At 32.7% G+C, this 19092-nt stretch overlaps 1 protein-coding gene across 3 annotated transcripts in view; it reads left to right on the top strand.

The window, feature by feature from the left end:
- DPP10 (dipeptidyl peptidase like 10) overlaps nucleotides 1-19092 on the top strand; it is a 649316-nt gene that overhangs the window by 569686 nt on the left and 60538 nt on the right. For all 3 annotated transcript variants that reach the window (XM_081051712.1, XM_081051713.1, XM_081051714.1), the window contains 2 exons: nucleotides 8661-8784; nucleotides 14194-14232. In XM_081051712.1, the coding sequence (XP_080907838.1) occupies nucleotides 8661-8784; nucleotides 14194-14232 (163 nt within the window). The remainder of the gene's footprint in view (nucleotides 1-8660; nucleotides 8785-14193; nucleotides 14233-19092) is intronic.

Genomic DNA, 19092 nt, shown 5'->3' with positions numbered 1-19092 from the left:
AAATTAATATACGACTTTAATATAAGACTGGGTCTAATATAATATAATATACCAGGTCTTATATTAATTTTTGCTCCAAAAGACGCAATACAGCTGATTGTCTGGCTAGGTCTTATTTTCGGGGAAACACGGTATCGCATCTCTTTAAAATTTAAAACAGACCTAAAAATGGCAGCTGATTTTGAAAAATAGTTTCACACTACATTGAATGATATGGGTTTAAACTCAAAGTGTATTCTGAAGACATCAATAATCAATCAACGCAAGGTGACTGACTCAAAAAGAAATTCCACTCAAATGTTGTTCATTAACATATTTGGGAAAATGTCATCACAGTTGGGGATTTTCACAGAAAGTATAGCCTGCTGTGTGTGGAAATTTTTCCTAATTGAAAGGTAATAAAATTTTATGGAATGCTTATAGTGGAAGGGCCCTCATTAAGTACCTCATGTAAACTGCTCCTGTTATTAGAGGAAAAAATGAGGCCCAGAGATTAAAACACACATACACACACACAACAAACAAACAAACAAACAAACAAACAAACACATGGTTGAGATAGACCCTCAGGATTAGTCTGTAGCAGAGTTAGAAAACAAAGTAAAGACTGTCTTAACAAGTTGTAGAGCATCGCATCCAGGTTGTGATGGAAGACCTTAAAGAACCATCTGAATTGACACACAGAATAAATATGGTTGACCAAATGAGAAAGAAACTTCTATTTCTGAGCTTGATCTACCAGCCATGAAAGATTTAGTCACAAATGAAACAACTATAAAAACTACTGATATTTTATGTGATCCTTAACTCGTATCTTTTTCTCTGATTTGTTTGATGCTCTGAATTAAAAGGATGAGGTACTAGACTGGAACGTTTGAATCACATCTGTGCCACCATTTCATTATGTGATCTTGGACAATTCACTCTACCTCTTTCTGGGTCTGAATGCCCTAATCTTGAAATAATAATTTATAATTCTCTTCAGTTTTTTTTAAGCCTTTGAAATGGCGGTCAATTTTTAAATATCCAGATTCCTCTCTAATAGGAGATAGTGATTCCTGATCTTGATTTTGTTACCTGAAAGGGTTTCTAATGAGTTCACCAGATAAGCTATAGCAGAATATCATCAAACACAAAAATTCCTAAAGATAGAAACAATTGTCATTAATCAGAGTATTAGTTAAGTGTTTATCTCTTTAACATTTGAGGTTCAATATGATAAAATCAATGACTCATTGCAGAGAAATTGTACATATCCTTAAATGTTGGAAGTCCAGTACACAGAATAATATGCTGGATCTTGCAGAGAGATAGCAAGAAAAATTCCTGTGAAGAAAAAAAAAGTTAAATGTAATTCAGGTATGTTGGTTTAGCAATGATGTTGGTCTAAAATTTGGGCAGAGTCCTGGAATGCTTTATCTACACAATCTACATATTGTCTTTTCTGCATCTTGGACGTATGTAAGTACCAACTGTGGCATTTGAAATGCACCAAAGTGTAGATTTACTTTTCTTTGTTGTTGGAAAACTCAACATCGAAATTTACTTCAAAACTGATATTTTCAAATAGTCCCTATATTTCAGTTTTTCAGAAATATATCTTACTACTTATTTGTTCCTGGTGAAAACTTTAGTCCAGTTCTCAGAAAAAGAAAAAAAGAAAAAAAAAAGGTGATCAATGAAATTTGTATCTTCGGCATTTAGCCACTTTGAGTACAGATATTATATTACTTGGATGGGCCCAGAAATACAAAACATGAAAAAAAATACAGATATCTATGGTGTAAAAAAAGAAAGCTGCATTCCTCTACTCGCAGCTGCACATGAAATGGAAACTAGGCTCTTATTTTTCTTGACTTTGTTTTAGGATTATCAGTATTTCTAATATTTAAAACTTAGTACTTTAGCTATATGATAATTTGCCTGAAAACTATTATACCTTCCCTAGTTAGAAAGATGCTTGAGATCTAAAAGAGCATATCATTTTTCCTAATTTATTTGTCAGAGTCCTGGAAATTTTAAAAGTGACACATTCAAGAGGGGTAATGACACAGTTAATTAAGGAACTATTAACAAAGATATGGGCAGGACTAAGGGGAAACTCACAAAAGGGCAGGAAGGCAACTTAGAGTCTGCAAGAGCAGAAAGTTATTACTGCCCCAGGACGGAAGGATCCAGGGGTCAGGCTGACTTTTATGAGATCTGGAGAAGCTTGTAGCTGAAGAACAGGATGGACCCACAGGGCTTGTCCACAGGTATTGCAGTTCAGCCACTGCCAAACCAGGTGCTAGTGGAGAGTGGGCCCTGGCAATAAATACCCTGAATTCACCTCTGAAGTTTTGAGTTCCTGCAGAGGTCTGCTGTTGACAAGGCAGCTTCATCGCAGAGTTCAGCTTCTGGAAACCTTGGGGGAAAAGTTGGGGAACGGATCTGGCAAATGGAGAATATCCAGAATAAATAATTTAAAGATAACATTTGCCTTAAAACATGTATCGTTGTTATTACTTTAGGGATGTATTGGAGATGTCCATAAGAACACACAATGACTTTTCTGAAGCCATGTGAGAAATGTTCTTTCTCGGTTTCTGTCTTTCTCTGTCTCGTTTTCTGTCTTTGTGTGCATGTGTGTCTTTCAGTCTCTCTGTCGCTCTATACGTATGCACACACATACACCGACTCACACAACACATACATCTAGGATTTAGCTAGGTAGTACTCATGCTTCTGAAAACCCGCCATACTTTTTCATGGGCATTGTGGATCCCGTAATTGATCTCGTTTTAATTGTCTGCATTAGTGTATTTTGGACATGGAGTTTACTTATGGTAACACTTGCTTTCCTCTATAACTTATTTCCCTTTACCTATATTTCTAGTTTTCTTTACCGTGCTATTCTGATATCTTTCTAAGCTAATTCAATTTTTTTATATTTTGTTGAAAATGTCTAATATGTAAATTATTTTTGTACCAGTATTAGTAATAATAGTCCTATATTTATTAGTGGCAGGATTCCTATAAATCCCAAGCGATACCAAATCATTTTTATTTTTAAAAATATATGTATAAACATGCATAAAGTAATTTGTTAGTAGCATACTTTCACTATGTCCTATCAAAGCCATCAAATGTCCTCTCTTCTTATTGGACTTTGAATGTGTTAGTATCTTCATAACATAGATACCAGTATCATTTGATATGCTGCTTAAAATTACAATAACAAAATACCTAAATAATTGATTCACTTTGTAATAATTTACATCATTAATCTTTTTTGGTGTGCTAAGCATTGACTATATTTTTATGTTATCTGCACATGACCTGTAAAATGACAGTGAGTTAACTTTATTCTATTAGTACAGTTATAAACTACCTTTTTCTTTTTGTTCTTCCTTTTTTTCCATTAAACTTGAACTTCATATATGACCATCTCGTAGCCTTCTTCTTTCTAATAAAATCACATAAATGACAATAATAATAATTGAATATATATGTATCTAAATAGAGAGAAAGATTAATAAGATGAATATAGAAAGATGTTCTCTTATGAATTGAGCTACCTTACAAACAATATCCGCTGACTTTTCCTGGCCCCCAAAGAACAAAATTTGCTTTGAATTTGAAGGTGTTAGGTCATTTGCTTTGGTCTGTTGATTGTTTATTTGGTTGGTTGATTTAACTATTTATAAAAACTAGTGTTTACAATTATAATAAGAAAAGGTCCCCAAGCTAGTCCTATTACCAAAGAGAACTTCCCTTTAATCAGATACTTATACTCTAGTCAATGAATGTAAAATAAATTTCAATTAATTTATATGTTTTTTAAAAGAATACATTCATTGGAGAAAGGCATAATGCATTTTCCCAATTTCTTGCCCCACACTCCATTTAAAACAAAAAATCATTAGTAATTCAGCTAAAGATCCATCATCAAAAAAATTCTGATCATGAATGCAACTTTTATTTAACAGTAATTCGGACCAGACTCTTACCTTTATTTGAATTATGATCTGTGTTGATTCTTTAGAATGAAGCATCGTAGGAACTAAGATAATGACCCCCCCAACCCCATTCTCAGGCCCAGTGGAAGTTAGACGGTTTATCTCATCCTAAGGGGAAGAAACATTCTGTAAACTGTTATACTATGACTTTAAGATATTACAGGCATTCAGCATCTTTGCTGGAATTTATAGGTATGAATTTAAAAATGATTATGTTCTTGCGGAAAGATTGTAGTTTTTTTAATGATATTGAACCATTTAAAGGGCAGATTTTTCCACGGGCTAGACATTTGTCACACTTTTTGGGAAAGTGATTTTCCTTTATGTTCAGACATCTCCTGGCTAAAGAATAAAGGTAGTGGTTTGTCTTTGGTTTCTCCTCACTCTGTGTCATTGATATTATTTTACTTATTTGAAATCTTTCTTTAGTCATCCCCCCTTTATGACCCATTATTCTCAGCCTGTACCATTGATGTTACAGTGTCATGTTGCCCTGTCACACTAGCCTTGATACTACCATGCTTCCTCTTCCTATTGCATTTATGTATATCTAGTCTACATCTCTTATTCTGCCAAGAAGTATCTGTGCCTTCCAAGAAAATCTAATTAATAAACATCTATGTTCAAGGAAGTTTCCTAAATGTCTCCTATTACAAGTAATGCATAGTTATTAAGAGAGGTCTTGAGAGGGCAGGAGCTATGAGTTGGTCATGAATGCCGTCACAACACATTTATAAGCAGAGATCCTGGATTATCTAGAAAAGAATGGACTCAGTGTAACTATATGTATACAAAGATTATGTTGTGAACACAAGGAAGCCAGTCAAAACACATACCTGTCTGCAGGTGATGCAGGGGCCTCCATGCCACATACCCTTGTGAACAATTAGATCTCCTGTTCCAGACCACCCAGCTGATAGAAAGTCTTTCTTGACTTGAGTGCTATCCCTCTAACCCGCTTGTCTCTGTCTCTGTGGCTCAAGAGGACCAGATCCTCGAGGACTTCCTGGGTAACCCAGAGCCATGGAGACTGGGAACAAGCAGGAAAGCCATTTATAAGGAAGGGTCACTTCCGCTGGCCACTGGTCGTGAAACACCAGATCTAATGTGTTCATGAGATGGCATTCCAGGAGGACAACCACATCTGCAACAGGCAAACCAAGGAGTGACATTTCCAGGTAAGGGCTCTTCTCTACTCCCTTATTCAGAGGAAGCCTGAATACCTCCGAACAAATTGAATCAGTACATATGAAACATAAAGATATATGCACTTGGGATCCTGGGACAAAGAAAGAATACAGGATGTGATTTAGTTAGTGAATGTATCTTTCCTTCCTTATGTGTCAAACTCTACTTTAACTTTCATTTTGGACAATGCCAACATTTTATCATAGAAATTTCAATAGTTTGAAAGTCTTTAAAAATTCAATTTTGGGGAGAACTCTCATTCTGCAGATTATAAATAAGATATATACTAAGATATTTCACATAAGACTAAATTTTGCTTATAAACATACTCGTAAGATACGTAATGCACGAACACACAAAATAATCACATTATTAAATCAAAAAGAAATATATGCTATGACTATAAGTTAATGATTTTTAACTTAATATTACATCTAAGTTAGTGTTCCCTGTAAAAAATCATTTATTCACCTAGATTTGCACTAGTTGAATTTTAATTGTTTTTCTAATATGAGATCCTTTTTAAAAGTCAAGAATTTCCTTCATAGGTAATAAAGATAATGTGTCAATGTCTGTGAAGACATTACAAAAAAGATGTTCTAGCAACATTTCACTTGAGGGCTACTTTAAAAGGTAAAAAACTGAAGATGAATATTTAAATTCTGTTTTGTTGCTGTTGTTGCTATTTATTTTTAAAATATTTCATGTTAGTTTATCTCACTTGGCACAAAAGATAATATTACTCACTTCAGTTAATTGAGACAAATGTCTGAGTTGGTTTGAAAAAATTTTATACGCATATCAGTTCTATCTAGATTTTTGCCATAAATATGCCCTCCTTGATTTTGCAGTGTTTGGTAAATTGTTTACAATAACATCATTTTTACTTCAATTCAAACAACATTTATACCAATTAATCAGAAATATGTGTTGTCAGAAAGTCAGCATTTCCTTTCCTAATTGATTATAGTATCCGTGATCATTTTTCTCCATGTTAAATCCTCTAGATAATTCTATTAAAATTTAATACCTATATTTCCCCTTGTTAGTATTCACACTGCCAAATATAACAATGCATGCAAAATAAAACAGTTTAAACAAAACACAGAGAAAATAAACAAAACATTATTCTTTGAAGAACTGCAAGGCCCATTGATTTGGGCAAAGATTAATCCTAAACCAGTTGCATATTTGATTCAAAGTTGCCTTGTTAACTCTCTTTAGGGAACTTGATATTATGATTTCACTGATTTTCTAGGCAATTTTCAGGTGAGACTCAGCTGGTGGTAAAAGCTGCCAGATATCTTAAAGAGGTTGTTGAAGAAAATAAAGTGGGCTCCACTGTATGACAAATAATGCTTGCCCTTCTAATGACATTTTCACCTTGATGGGCTAACAGGTTTTCTTGAGGCAGCAGTAGCAGTAGTGTTAGAAATGTAAGATTCATGTAGCTGTAAGTCTAACCCAAATGTTCATAAGAACAGGTGATTTGTATAGCAAGATTTTTTCTTCCATAGGTGATTTTTTTTTAAGTCACATAATAACTGGATGGATGGATTTTAAAACTACTCATGGAAGGCACTTTTAAAGCCATTGCTAAAGCATCTCATGTATTCTGAAACTGAGCAAACTTGTTGGAAAATTTTGTTTTGTTTTGTTTTTTGTTTTGTTTTTTGTTTGCTTTTTTATAAATTGAATCAATGTTGATGATTGTATTTTGTTCTGTGTGGGTTAGGGGTTTTGTGACATATTATGTAAATTTCGATCATAGAATGTACAGCGAAAGACATATGAATTAATTATAAAGGAAAAAATATAAATTTTCCCAATCTACAACCAGACTGAAAACATCATAGGCCCCACTAATTAGTATCCTCACTGTACCAAATATTCAGTAGGCTCCTCATCTCCTTCAGTTTGATCCTTTTCTGTTTTATACTGTTTCAAATAAAGAAGAGCTTAAAAATGTTGTAAAAATACTATGAGTAAGATTGGGATTAGCCCTTCCCCCAGAAGTGACAAGCACCAAAACAAGCCATTCATAGCTCTGTAGCCCAAGTCCCTATGGATAAAGTGAAATAACATGGAGGTCATGCATAAGAATCAAGTCAAGAATAAGCTTTGCCTTTTAATTGATTATTGATTATGTTTTAAAGAAATACAGGCGTGATCACAAAATACAGTGAATGTTTAAATATAAAAATAATTATTACAGTAAAAGACACATCCTCATTAATCTCCCTCAAAATCCCCTCTCTCACTTTGAACACACTTATTGCATCATTCTTAGCATTCTCTAAAGCAGTTCTGGAAGTCCTGTTTTATGAGTGTCTTCAGTTATGCTATTGTGGCTGCCTTGATGTCTTGGATCATCTTGACTTTGGGGAAGAGCCAGAAGTCACATGGTGCCATATCTGGTGAATAAGGTGTATGAGTACACACCGTAATGTTTTTATTTGACAGAAATTGCCTTACCAGAAGTGATGTGTGACATGGAGCCTTTCTATTGTGATCACAATATATGGTAAATGCCATATATATGCTGAATGCCATCCAACAGAAAGGCAGAGATCTTCAAAACAGGAAGCAGTACATGGAGCCTTAGTGGTAACTGTGTGGCAAGTTTCAACTTGTTTGGCACAGTCAGGTATGAGCTACGGCTGAAAGAAGGTGTGCTTTAAAGTGTGCCGTAAATCATCCTCCATCATGACAACGCTCCGTCAAATAAATTTCTGTCAAATAAAAATATAATGGTGTGTCCTCATCCAGCTTGTTCACCAGATCTGGCACTATGCTACTTTTGGCTCTTCTCCAAGGTCAAAACAACCATAAAAAGGAAAATGTTTTGAATCTATTCAGGACATCGAGGCAGCCACAACAGTGCCACTAAAGATACTCATGAAAGAGGGCTTCCAGAACTGCTTCAGAAAGTGGTGAGAACAATGGGACAAGTGTGTTCTAAGCGAGGGGGAGTAATTTGAGGGAGATTAATGGCAATGTGCCTTTTTCTGTATTTTTTTTAATTTAAACATACACTATATTGTTTGATCACACCTCGTATAATAGACTATGCCTTAGAAAAATTATACTCTATTTGCACATATGTTAGTACTAAGAAGTAGAGGATAACAGATTATTCATAAATGTCTAGCATCTTGACTGTTTTTATCTTTCCTAGGATTTCCTTTCTGGAAACCATTCACTTTCAGTATTATTCTTGAATTTTCTGTATATTTGTGTATGTATGTATATGTGCATGTGTTTGCATGCATACATACATACACACACATATGTTTCTATTTATATATGTGTATTTTTGAAAAAGTAGATACGTATATACACATAAATGGAAATTCATATGCTGTGACATCCTTATAGTGTTTCATTTATTCTTGCATATAACAAGTGTATATCATTGGTACTATACACATTCTCTGGTTCTAAATGTAAATTTTAATTTTGTTTCCAAACTAGAGAATATTATATCACGATGGTGAAATGGGTAAGCAATACCAAGACAGTGGTCAGATGGTTAAACCGACCTCAGAACATCTCCATCCTCACCGTCTGTGAGACCACAACTGGTGCTTGTAGTAGAGTAAGTATAATGTACTTTTCTTATATGCTTAAGATGAAGTAGTTTATGCTACCATTCACAGAGGTAGCAGGCAAACCTTTGTGCAAAGACTTCAGTATTTAACTTCCAAAGGTAGTAGGAAAAGAGTCATTCTATTAGGAGTATATAATTTAATCCATAAAACTTCCAAACTTTTAAGTGAGAAACATAAATGATGAGCAGAAGAGAGCAAACTGAATTTAAAAGAATGTGTGCTTATACAGTATAAAAGGTAGTCCAAGCCATGTTAGTTTATTCTCAAATATGGGATGTCTTTTTGTATTTTGACTTTGATTAACTTGGGAATATGGATGTTTCTTTCCTGTCTTCTTTAAACACATTCCAAAACTTCATTTTTTTTTTGTAGGTCAGACTAGTCATAAAAAGCAGCAGACAGTGCCTCTGTTTTTAAATTGAGCAAAAAATAGTAAAAAAAAATTAAAAAAGATTTTAAGACACTGTGTTTTGAAAGCAGGTTTATTTAGATTTCTATAATCACTTTTTATAAACTCTGAAATGAATTCTATATGTGTCATTTAAAGATTCTTAGTAGAGGAAATACTGTAATCAGTTTGAATTGTTATATGATATATGTGGTACGTGGTAAAGGACTCCCAATTATTTAACAATAGAATTTTTGAACTTCTGTTTCTGGACAAGATGGAGTAAATGTTATCAGAGTAGCTTTTCTGCTGTAATCAACTATAAAATTGTACAAAATACATTAAACACCTATTTTCCACAACAAGAGGATCAGGACATAAATGGTGAAATAAAGTGAATAGACAAGATGAGCTTAGATATGACTTCCTATTGGTGACACTTTTGAGATCACAGTGCAAGGAGACTGTGCCCAAGAAAGCCACATTGTATCACTGATTCATGAAGGCAGGAAGAAGCAGAGTTTGAGGCTGTCGGTGGCTGAAATTTGCAGGGCAAGTAACACAGAATTTGGAGAGATATAGAGAAGAACTCCAGCTATCTATGTAAAGGACTTCTTAAGTCTTGTTCAATGCTTAGCCTTGCAAGTACTGGAAGTACCTTAGAGAGAGAATCAGATAGACTCCTTTCGATAAATCTTTAAATCAAATCTTGAAAAAATAAGTTCATCTGCCTGTAAGTTAGCTATCTATCAAAGTCAGGACTGTGCTACTCTTATCGACAAGGATATTACTAGAAAGCACAATTTTGACTGATATCTCTCATGAACATACATACAAAATAATCCTTAAACATATTAATATATCATTCCTCCACAATATAGAGAATAGTGCATCATGACTAAATGGGGTTTATCCTGAGAGTTTAAGATTGATGTTGAACAACCAATCAATGTAATTCACATCTTAACAAGAAAAAAAATAAATACATATTTCAGAAGATTATAAAAAAAATTGACAAAAACTCATCACTCATAACTTTAACATAAATTAATAGAAAGTTATATCCCCAATCTGATAAAGAATACCCACATAATACCCCACTAAATATCATATTCAATGGTGAAACTTTTCTTATTCTTCTTTATAGCTACAATAAGATAAGGATATACATTCTAACTCTACTATGCTAACTTTATTAGAATATAATCAGAGCAACTTGGCAAGAAATAAATATCATGACCGATAAGGAAGAAGTAAAACTATATTTGTAGATGACATTATTGTATAAACAAGAAGTAAGAAATCTACAAAAAATACTATAATAGGTCACAATTCACAAGTCAATGTGATAACTTCAATTGTTTGTTCCATTTCCTGATTTTAATCACTTTACTGTTAAAGATAAGTAAATATATAGAATGCTATAATTTTCTTAAGAAATGCTCGCTGAATTATTTAGGAGTAATGGATACAATGCCTCAAAATTACTGTCAAATTGTTTACAAAAATTATTTCTAACTGTTAATTGATTTAAAAAAATATACTTCCACTTTTCTTTCAAATGGCTTAGAAACAGTATATAAAAGCAAATGCAGCAAAATATAAATAAATATGGAATATGTCTAAAGGATGTGCAGATGTTTCTTAAACTGGTCTTTTAACTTCTCTGTAAGTATCAAAATAAAGAATTACGAAGCAACAAAATATATTTCTATATGTTTGTAATATTGTGATGGAAAATAAACAAAAATGCCATTAAAACATTTAAAGACATTAAATAATAAGGACAAATTTAACAAATAATGTGAAAATGTTCCAATATTGAAAACTACCACATTGCTAGAAGGCATTAAAGAAAACTTAAATAAATAGAAGCTATGCCATGTTTTTTAATTGAAAGGTTTACTATTGTAGATGTAAATTCCACTTAAATTGAACTCTAGTTTTAAAACAATACTGATTAAAATCCCAGCAGACTTTTTTTGTTGTTGTAGAAACAGACAAGTTGGTTCTAATATGTATATGGAAATGTAAAAAGACCTAATGAGTCCAAACAATCTTGTAAAGAAAAAAAAAATCAATGTTGGAGAAGTTGCACTACCTGATTTGAAGAATAACCAGAAAACCACAGAAACTGAGAAATTGTAGTGGAAGCATAAGAATACACAAATATATCAATTGAGCTGAATAGTTTCCAGAAATAGATCCTCATTTATATGATCAATTGATTTTCAACATAGGTGCCAAAACAATTCAATAGGAAAAAATGGTGTTGGAATAGTCAATAGCCAAATCAAAAAATCAATGATGTTTGACATCTATCTCATACCATCTTATAAATTAATTTGATATAAATTGCAGTCCTAAATCTAAGCTCTCAGACTGTCAATCTTCTAGGTGAAAATATGGCATATTTTCACTATACCTGATAAGCAAAAAATCATTAAGCATAAAAGAAAAAGGAATACCTTAGACATCATCAAAATTGGAAACTTCTGATCAAAGGCATCATAATGAAATTGACCAGCTAATCACAGATGGAGAGAAAATAGTTTACAAAATGTGTATCTGACAAAGAAATACATACATCTCAATAATAAAATGACAACCCAATAAAAAGTTCAAAACTGAATAGATACAAGGAAATAATAAATGCATGAAAAAGTCTTCTACATCACTAGATATTAGGAGAATATAGACTAAATCATAATAGAGTAACACTACAAGCCGTTAGAATGACTAAAATTAAAACAACAACACAAACAGTGACAGAATTAACTGTTGATGAGAATGTAAAGAATTACAGTTTTCATTCTTTGTGGGTAGAAGTGTAAAATGATACAACTACTATAAAATGATTTTGCAGTTTCAAGTAAAATTAAACATACACATGTGCATGTGTAAACTATTTATATAGATAGAAACATATTCAGTAACTCCATTCCTAGATACTTACACGAGAAATTGAAACCTATATCCACCAAAGGAATTCTTTAAAAAAAAGTCAATCTTTAGAGAAGCTTTATTCACAATAGCTAAATACCGATAACTATCCAATTGTCCAGTAACAGGGAATAGATAAACAAATGAGGCATATCTACACAATGCAATTCTACTCAGCAATCTAAAAAGAAACAGAATATTGATACACTCAACAGTAGAAGTGAATCTCAAAAACGTGTTGTTGAAGAATCTCCACATAAAAGAGTACATAATACATGATCTCAATTATCTAATTTCTAAAACAAGAAAACTAATGTATGGGAAAGAATTCAGAAGTATGTTGCCTTTTTGGAACTTTTTGGAAGGGGCAGGAAGGAATGTGTGAGGAAATGTAAGGTCTCATATCCTGATGGGATGTAAATAAATTTGTCAAAATTCATCACATACATTTAAGATCTGTACATTTCACTATGTGCAAATTATACTTCAATATTTTTAAAATAGTTTTTAATGGTTTATAAAAGAGAGAAATGAAGATGAAGACATTTCTCTTTGATGGGAATGGGGAGCACAGGTGTGGAAATGAGGTAGATGAGTCAGCGATTTACTTGCTGTGTTTGACTGATGCTCTTTACATTTAGCTTGTCATTATTAGAAAACATATTCAACCATCCTTTTTCACATAGCTAACTCCTAGACTGACTAGGATTCCAACGTTTATTTGTTGACATGTTTTAGAGGGTTTCTTATTCAGCTGATTATTAAGTCATTTGAAAATTGGCATATAAATATTCTAGTTAGAGAAAAGCTATCATCTTCTCTATAGATAATCTATATAGGTAATTGCAGGATATATTAAAATGCCTCAATAAAAAATATAGGAACCCTATCATATTACTGATTTGATACTTTATTGATATTCTATTATATTTAATTTTTATAGAATTAAAATATTTTACTTTCTGCTATAAATGAAACAATAAGACAAATAATTGCATGTGAAATTTAGGGCTCTCATGGATTCTACCAAAACTTAGTGATACTAATGAGCAGTGGCAATTGATATGTCTTATGTCTGTGTTTTATAGATATCAAGAATAATTATTGTTGAGGTGCAAATAGAAAATCAAGGAATGATTTATTTAGATATTTCCTTGATATCTGCATGTAGATAAAATCCACTGAAATAAAAAAGCGCTGAAAAGAGAAAGTGGTTAACTATAATGTAATAATAGGAAATCTTTTAAAAGGGAAGCTGGTAAAAACAAACAGACAAACAAAAAAAAACTATAAATTATTATTAGTAACAGTTTTGAATGATTACCTGTACATACAGATAAAATCTCAAATATATTGGGATTTAGATTTTTTTTCATTTGAACACTTTTCTTATAGAATAATTTTTTTCAAGAAAACTACAAGATATTTCATAACTTACTACATGTAAACAGTGTTACTGTTTTTATCTACATATATTTAACTTGAGATTAAATTAGTTTAATTTTGCTTTTTGAAACATGATTTTGCTTCTGATCTTTTGCAAGTTTATTTTAAAGGAACATAACATATTTTCATTTCAAATTTTTCCCCTTAGAGGATAAAAATGACTATGGTGAAGAGTGGATTAAATGTTGAAAGACTGTCCACCTTCTAATTTCATTCCTGGCTGTTGCCCAGTTGTTTTGAAGGACTTAATAATTTTCTTTCTTGATGATGCCTAGAGGTGAAAAGAGACAGTCAGTGTCTAGTGGTTCCAAACAGTTTGAATGAGGTAATCAAACAGAGCTGGAAAATGATCTTGTGTCCCTGGGGCATACCATCAGGAATTCTGCTGGAGTTCACCAAATTAAATTATTAAATTGTTATTATTAAATTATTATCTAATCTTGTTTTTTTCTAATTATTCATTCAGTTTAAATCATAAATGACAGTGGGATTTTTCATAGCATTTCACCAAAGCTATAAAAAAAAAGTGCGTGGAGGACAACAGTGTAAAAATTGTTAAATTGATGTGTGCTCCTTTTGATCTTTAGATGCTTCATGGAGTTAATATTTTTTGTTTCAGAAATATGAGATGACATCAGACACATGGCTCTCTAAACAGGTATGGTATAGGTGGACTCTTTATGTCACATTTTGGCCATTGTGTCCATTTGATTCACCCATTTGTTATGTGATAACTTTCTCTCAAAACTTATTTCAGTGATATGACTTTATAGCTTTCTATGTTTGACTGTCTTTTCTATGAAAATATTTATGACTTGGCCTTTCTATGACATCAGTTGTGCAAAGATTGCTTCTGTTTTCTATAGAACATAAGTTGTAGAATAACTACCAGGATCTATTTTCAGGGTCGTTCATATAAATAAACTTTTGCATAGATGAAACAGAAAAAGTTGTGACCCATTAAAAGAGAAAGTTTCAACACATCAAAACTGGAAACCATCAGCATTGCTCAAATTGCCCACAAAAACTGACCAAACCTCTCCATAAATTCTTTACGTAGAGATTATTCAGATGAACACTTCTTTCTTTGGATGTATGCTGGTGTGTCACAATGCTAATTTGAGACATAAATGAGGCTGGAATCTAGATGAACATAATACCAACTGTCTTCACAACATGGTCTCATACTGGACATTTCAGAAGGAAACACAAGTAGATTACCCACTTATGCCTGAATCCATTTTACTACTAACTCCATCACTACTTTTTGTAAAGAGAAGTGTTTGTTTTATTTTGATTTTAAATTGTTTTGTTCTTTAAAGTGATCTTTTGTTCTATAGTCTCTTCCTAGGTCTCATACTTATCTATAGTTTCAATTGTCACCGATATACTGAGACCTCCAAATGTATAACCCCAGGCAGCTCACTTATCTTAGTTCTGAGACATTCAAATTCATGCTTGTCATCTCCTCCCAAATCTATAAAAGTAACCACACACTCTGCAGGTCCAAACTGAACACACCTTTTTTCTAGTCAGTTTTATGCCTTTTTATCTTAGGAGTCAAGGGTATAATTATCCATCCAGCTATTAAAATCATAAACATAGTAGTTATTCTTGAGACTTTTCTCATCCTTATCTCCATATATTCATCACCATGTCTTTGATTTTACTTTCAAAGATCTCAAATTATTTACTTTTGTACCATTCACAAACATTGTCCAAGATCAAACTACAGGTACTGCAGTTGTCCTAGATTGGTGAACACTCGACCCCTCAGGCACCTGCCAATCTGTTCTCCACACTGTGGGTTGGCTGAGTGACCTTTTCAAAATATATATTTGATTACCCACATCACCCGCTGCCCACATCACCCTCATAACTTTACTCTCACAACTAAAACAATTTGTGTCTATCCTTTTGTTCTATAGATAAAGAAAAACATTCTTAAAAGGGGCTACACAGGATTAAATTGAAAACTTTTTCAGTGTTGTGTCCTACCATCCATTCAGCCATTTTCTCCATTCTAGGAACATTAGCCCTCATATACACAAAGACTTCATATGAATGCTTCCTTCTGGACAGAAGTTTCTTAAATACTTTATTACGGAATGGCTACTCATTTTGCAAACCTCACTTTAAATCACCTGCTTAAAAAATTACCTCCTCCGACCACCCTAACCAAATCATATCCCTCAATACAAGTTATTTTAAACTCAAGTGTAATCTTTGTGTAATACTTACAGAATTATTTCTGTGATTTTTTTTTTTTTTTGCTAAGTTCACCAGGACAGGAAAGGTAATTCACTTTTTGTCCCCAGTTATAAATCAAATGCCTAATACAAAATAGTGTTATAAGAAAAGCTCTATTAATAGTTGCTGAATAAATAAAAAGAGTAAGGAGGATTGTAAATAGGCTAAACCTTTTCTCGGTTGAACTATAGGCACACATTATCTATCTATCTATCTATCTATCTATCTATCTATCTATCTATCATCGATCTATCTATCTATCTATCTATCTATCTATCTATCTATCGATCTACCTACCTATCTAATCTGTCATATATCATCTATCTTAATATGAATTTTTAATCTTAGCCAATATGCAAAATGAAATTGAGGGGGTTAAAAACACCCTGATTTTGTAGACAATAATGGACTCTCACAAAATTGAGTTAAATACTGAAAATAAGAACAACAAAAAACAATAATATGTGGATATTGGTATATTCTGATTTGTCCTGCATTATTAAACCTATTTTGCTTCTTTTTTTTTTTTTTTGCCAGTGACATTCATAATCATCTAACATACATCATTATAATACATGCTCTTTTGGGTTTATGTTATCAACATTTTAGATACCAATTTTATGAATGTTTAATAGAAACTATTTTTCAAGGCAAAGAAATCAGTTATCAATTTTTCAGTAAAAAATTCAGGTGGTAGATTTGTCTCAGTTTATTTTTTCTCCAGAAGCTCTAAGAAATTCCATGAAATACTTAGAATTTGATGAAATTTAAAAGATGAGAATGGTAGTGATTTTGAGGTGAAGGAAATTTCTAAGACAATTAGAAATTTACTATCATTATCACACGTGCTGACTTTCTGCACAGTAAGAAGAACAGAGACTAGTGGACATGTCTGCCCTACCTACAAGAGACTTACAGTTGGATAACCAGTGTACAAACTGTTTGATCAAGGGATAAAGTTTAGTATCTCCAATTTATTGCCTTGTTGTCACAGGCACTGATGTGCTTAAGGTCAGAAAAATGGACAGTGAGATTGGTTCCACTTCCTTTATTTGATTATAGGAAAATGTTCTGCCTGGAGCTGTAAGTTTATAACCAGATAGTGTCTGGTGGCAAAGGTTTTTAAGCCCAGAAATGTATCTAAGATTATAGACACCTTGTGCTCCTTTACTAAACCATTTCTAAGGCACCAGAATTGAAGGAGAAGGGCACTAATATAAAAAGGAGTCTATTAAGATATCCCCCCACCATAAAAAAGGCAATTTATTTTGGGAGCAAAATACAAATGGAGACTATTGAATAACGAAGGAGCCAACAGGTTGCAATAAGTGTGATAAAGTGACCATATATATACATATACGTACAAATGTTTTCGTCCATTGGACACATGCATTCATCTATTCAATTATGAGTTGGACACCTATTGCATTCTAGGCAACACAGCTAAAAAGACAAAATTGCAAACTCCCTTTAATTATTACTTGCCTCTTTGAAGGAAGTCAACCATATAATAAGAGTGCCTTGAAAACCATGATAGAGATGAATACAGGATACTTTTTAGAATCTCTGGAAAGAATTTCCTAACCAGAAGAGACTCTCTAACTAGGGAAATTTGGAAATGGTTTTTGTTTCATGAATTTAAGTAAAAAAACGAGTAAAATTTAGCACAAAAAAAAGAAGACAGAAAAGTTGTTCCAGGCAGAAGAAACCCCTTGTGCAAAAAGCAAAGACAGAGCTATCCAACAGGCACAAGAGATGTAATATACAGAATTATTGATTGTATCATAGATGAAAGATGTGATTCTCTCAGTCAAGTATCTTTTCAGAATTTATTATATGCCTAGTAATGCAATTTTCCCATCCTTGAATTGTGTATTACTTCAGAGTTTTTAATTTATTACAGATATCATATTTTCATGAGTGTCCAAGAAATGGACAAGAAAAATAGTATCTTTATATTTCTATCAAGGGATGTTCTTACTAATAAAGCTAGAATCAGACTCTGAGATGATTAAAATAGCTATTAGCTTACTTATTTATTCAGTAAATAATTAATAAGCACAATTATGACAGTCACGATCCCAGGTTCTGAAGATATTGCAGTGAAGAATACAAGGTTCCTGCGTCATGGAGCTTACATTCTAGAGAAACACTGCCTACCTGTCTACCTGTGTACCTACCTACATACATACACACATATATTTATATGCAAAAATGCACACATGCATAGGATGTAATATGTTGAATGGTGTTAGATGCTATGGAAAAATAAAAAGTAAGTGAATGGGTCTGACAGATTCATATAGAGTTGGATGATCTGGTTTCCTGATCACCCTTTACATAGGTTGATCAGGAAACACCTGACTGATAAGGTAGAGTAGAGGAGAAATACGAAAGAAATCAGAGAAAGTGCCAGACTAGGGGAATAAACAGTGCAAAGGCCCTGGAGCAGAAACATGCACAAGGAACAAGCAGGAGAATGGAGGAAAATGAGATCAGTGGAGGGCCAGATCAGCTAAAGGCACTGGTAAGCCATTCAAAGCCTTTCTTTATACCATATGTATAATCACTCTTAATATCCAATGTGAAAGAACTCAACGTTTTGTCAGGTAAATCCATTTTCCCATAGAGCAAGAGAAAGCAATCTATATGTACAGCTTCCATCATTTAATTATCAATAACAATTCCATTGATTGAACATGCCACTAGAGTTTAATTAAAAAATCATCAACTGGGCATTTGTGTTTGTGGAGGGATGAGCAGTGAGGATGGGAAATTTGAATTAAATGATTTTCAATAGAGACCTTCAAATTTTGTGGTGTTTTGACTTTTGTATTTTCAATAAATATATGTATACATTATCAGAAATGTTTCTTTAAGTAACTATAGTTGCTGAGTAAAAGGTATCGGAGAAACATATTAAATATTGAGTGTTAAAATTTTTCTAAGTTAAAAACAAATTATTTTGATAAGCTGGTGCAGATGTTCACATTTTCCTTATCTTTTAAGGATAAATTGCTAAACACAATTATATCTTATATAAAGATACAAAAGTTCTACCTTGAATCAATTTAAAAAGTGTCTTTTGTCTAATTGTAAATCATTCCTATCCAGTATTTAAGAAACTAACCCATCCTTCCCATCACTTAAACACATACATATACACAATGCATCATTGAGTTTCCTTTAAAAAATACTATGATTTATTTTTAACATAACTTGACCATTTTCCAAACTAATTCTAAATCAATCATTGGTCTAATCCATG

This window comes from Rhinolophus hipposideros (genome assembly GCF_964194185.1).
Source record: "Rhinolophus hipposideros genome assembly, chromosome: 6".
Lineage (NCBI taxonomy): Eukaryota > Metazoa > Chordata > Mammalia > Chiroptera > Rhinolophidae > Rhinolophus > Rhinolophus hipposideros.
This window is presented reverse-complemented; position numbering and strand designations above follow the sequence as displayed.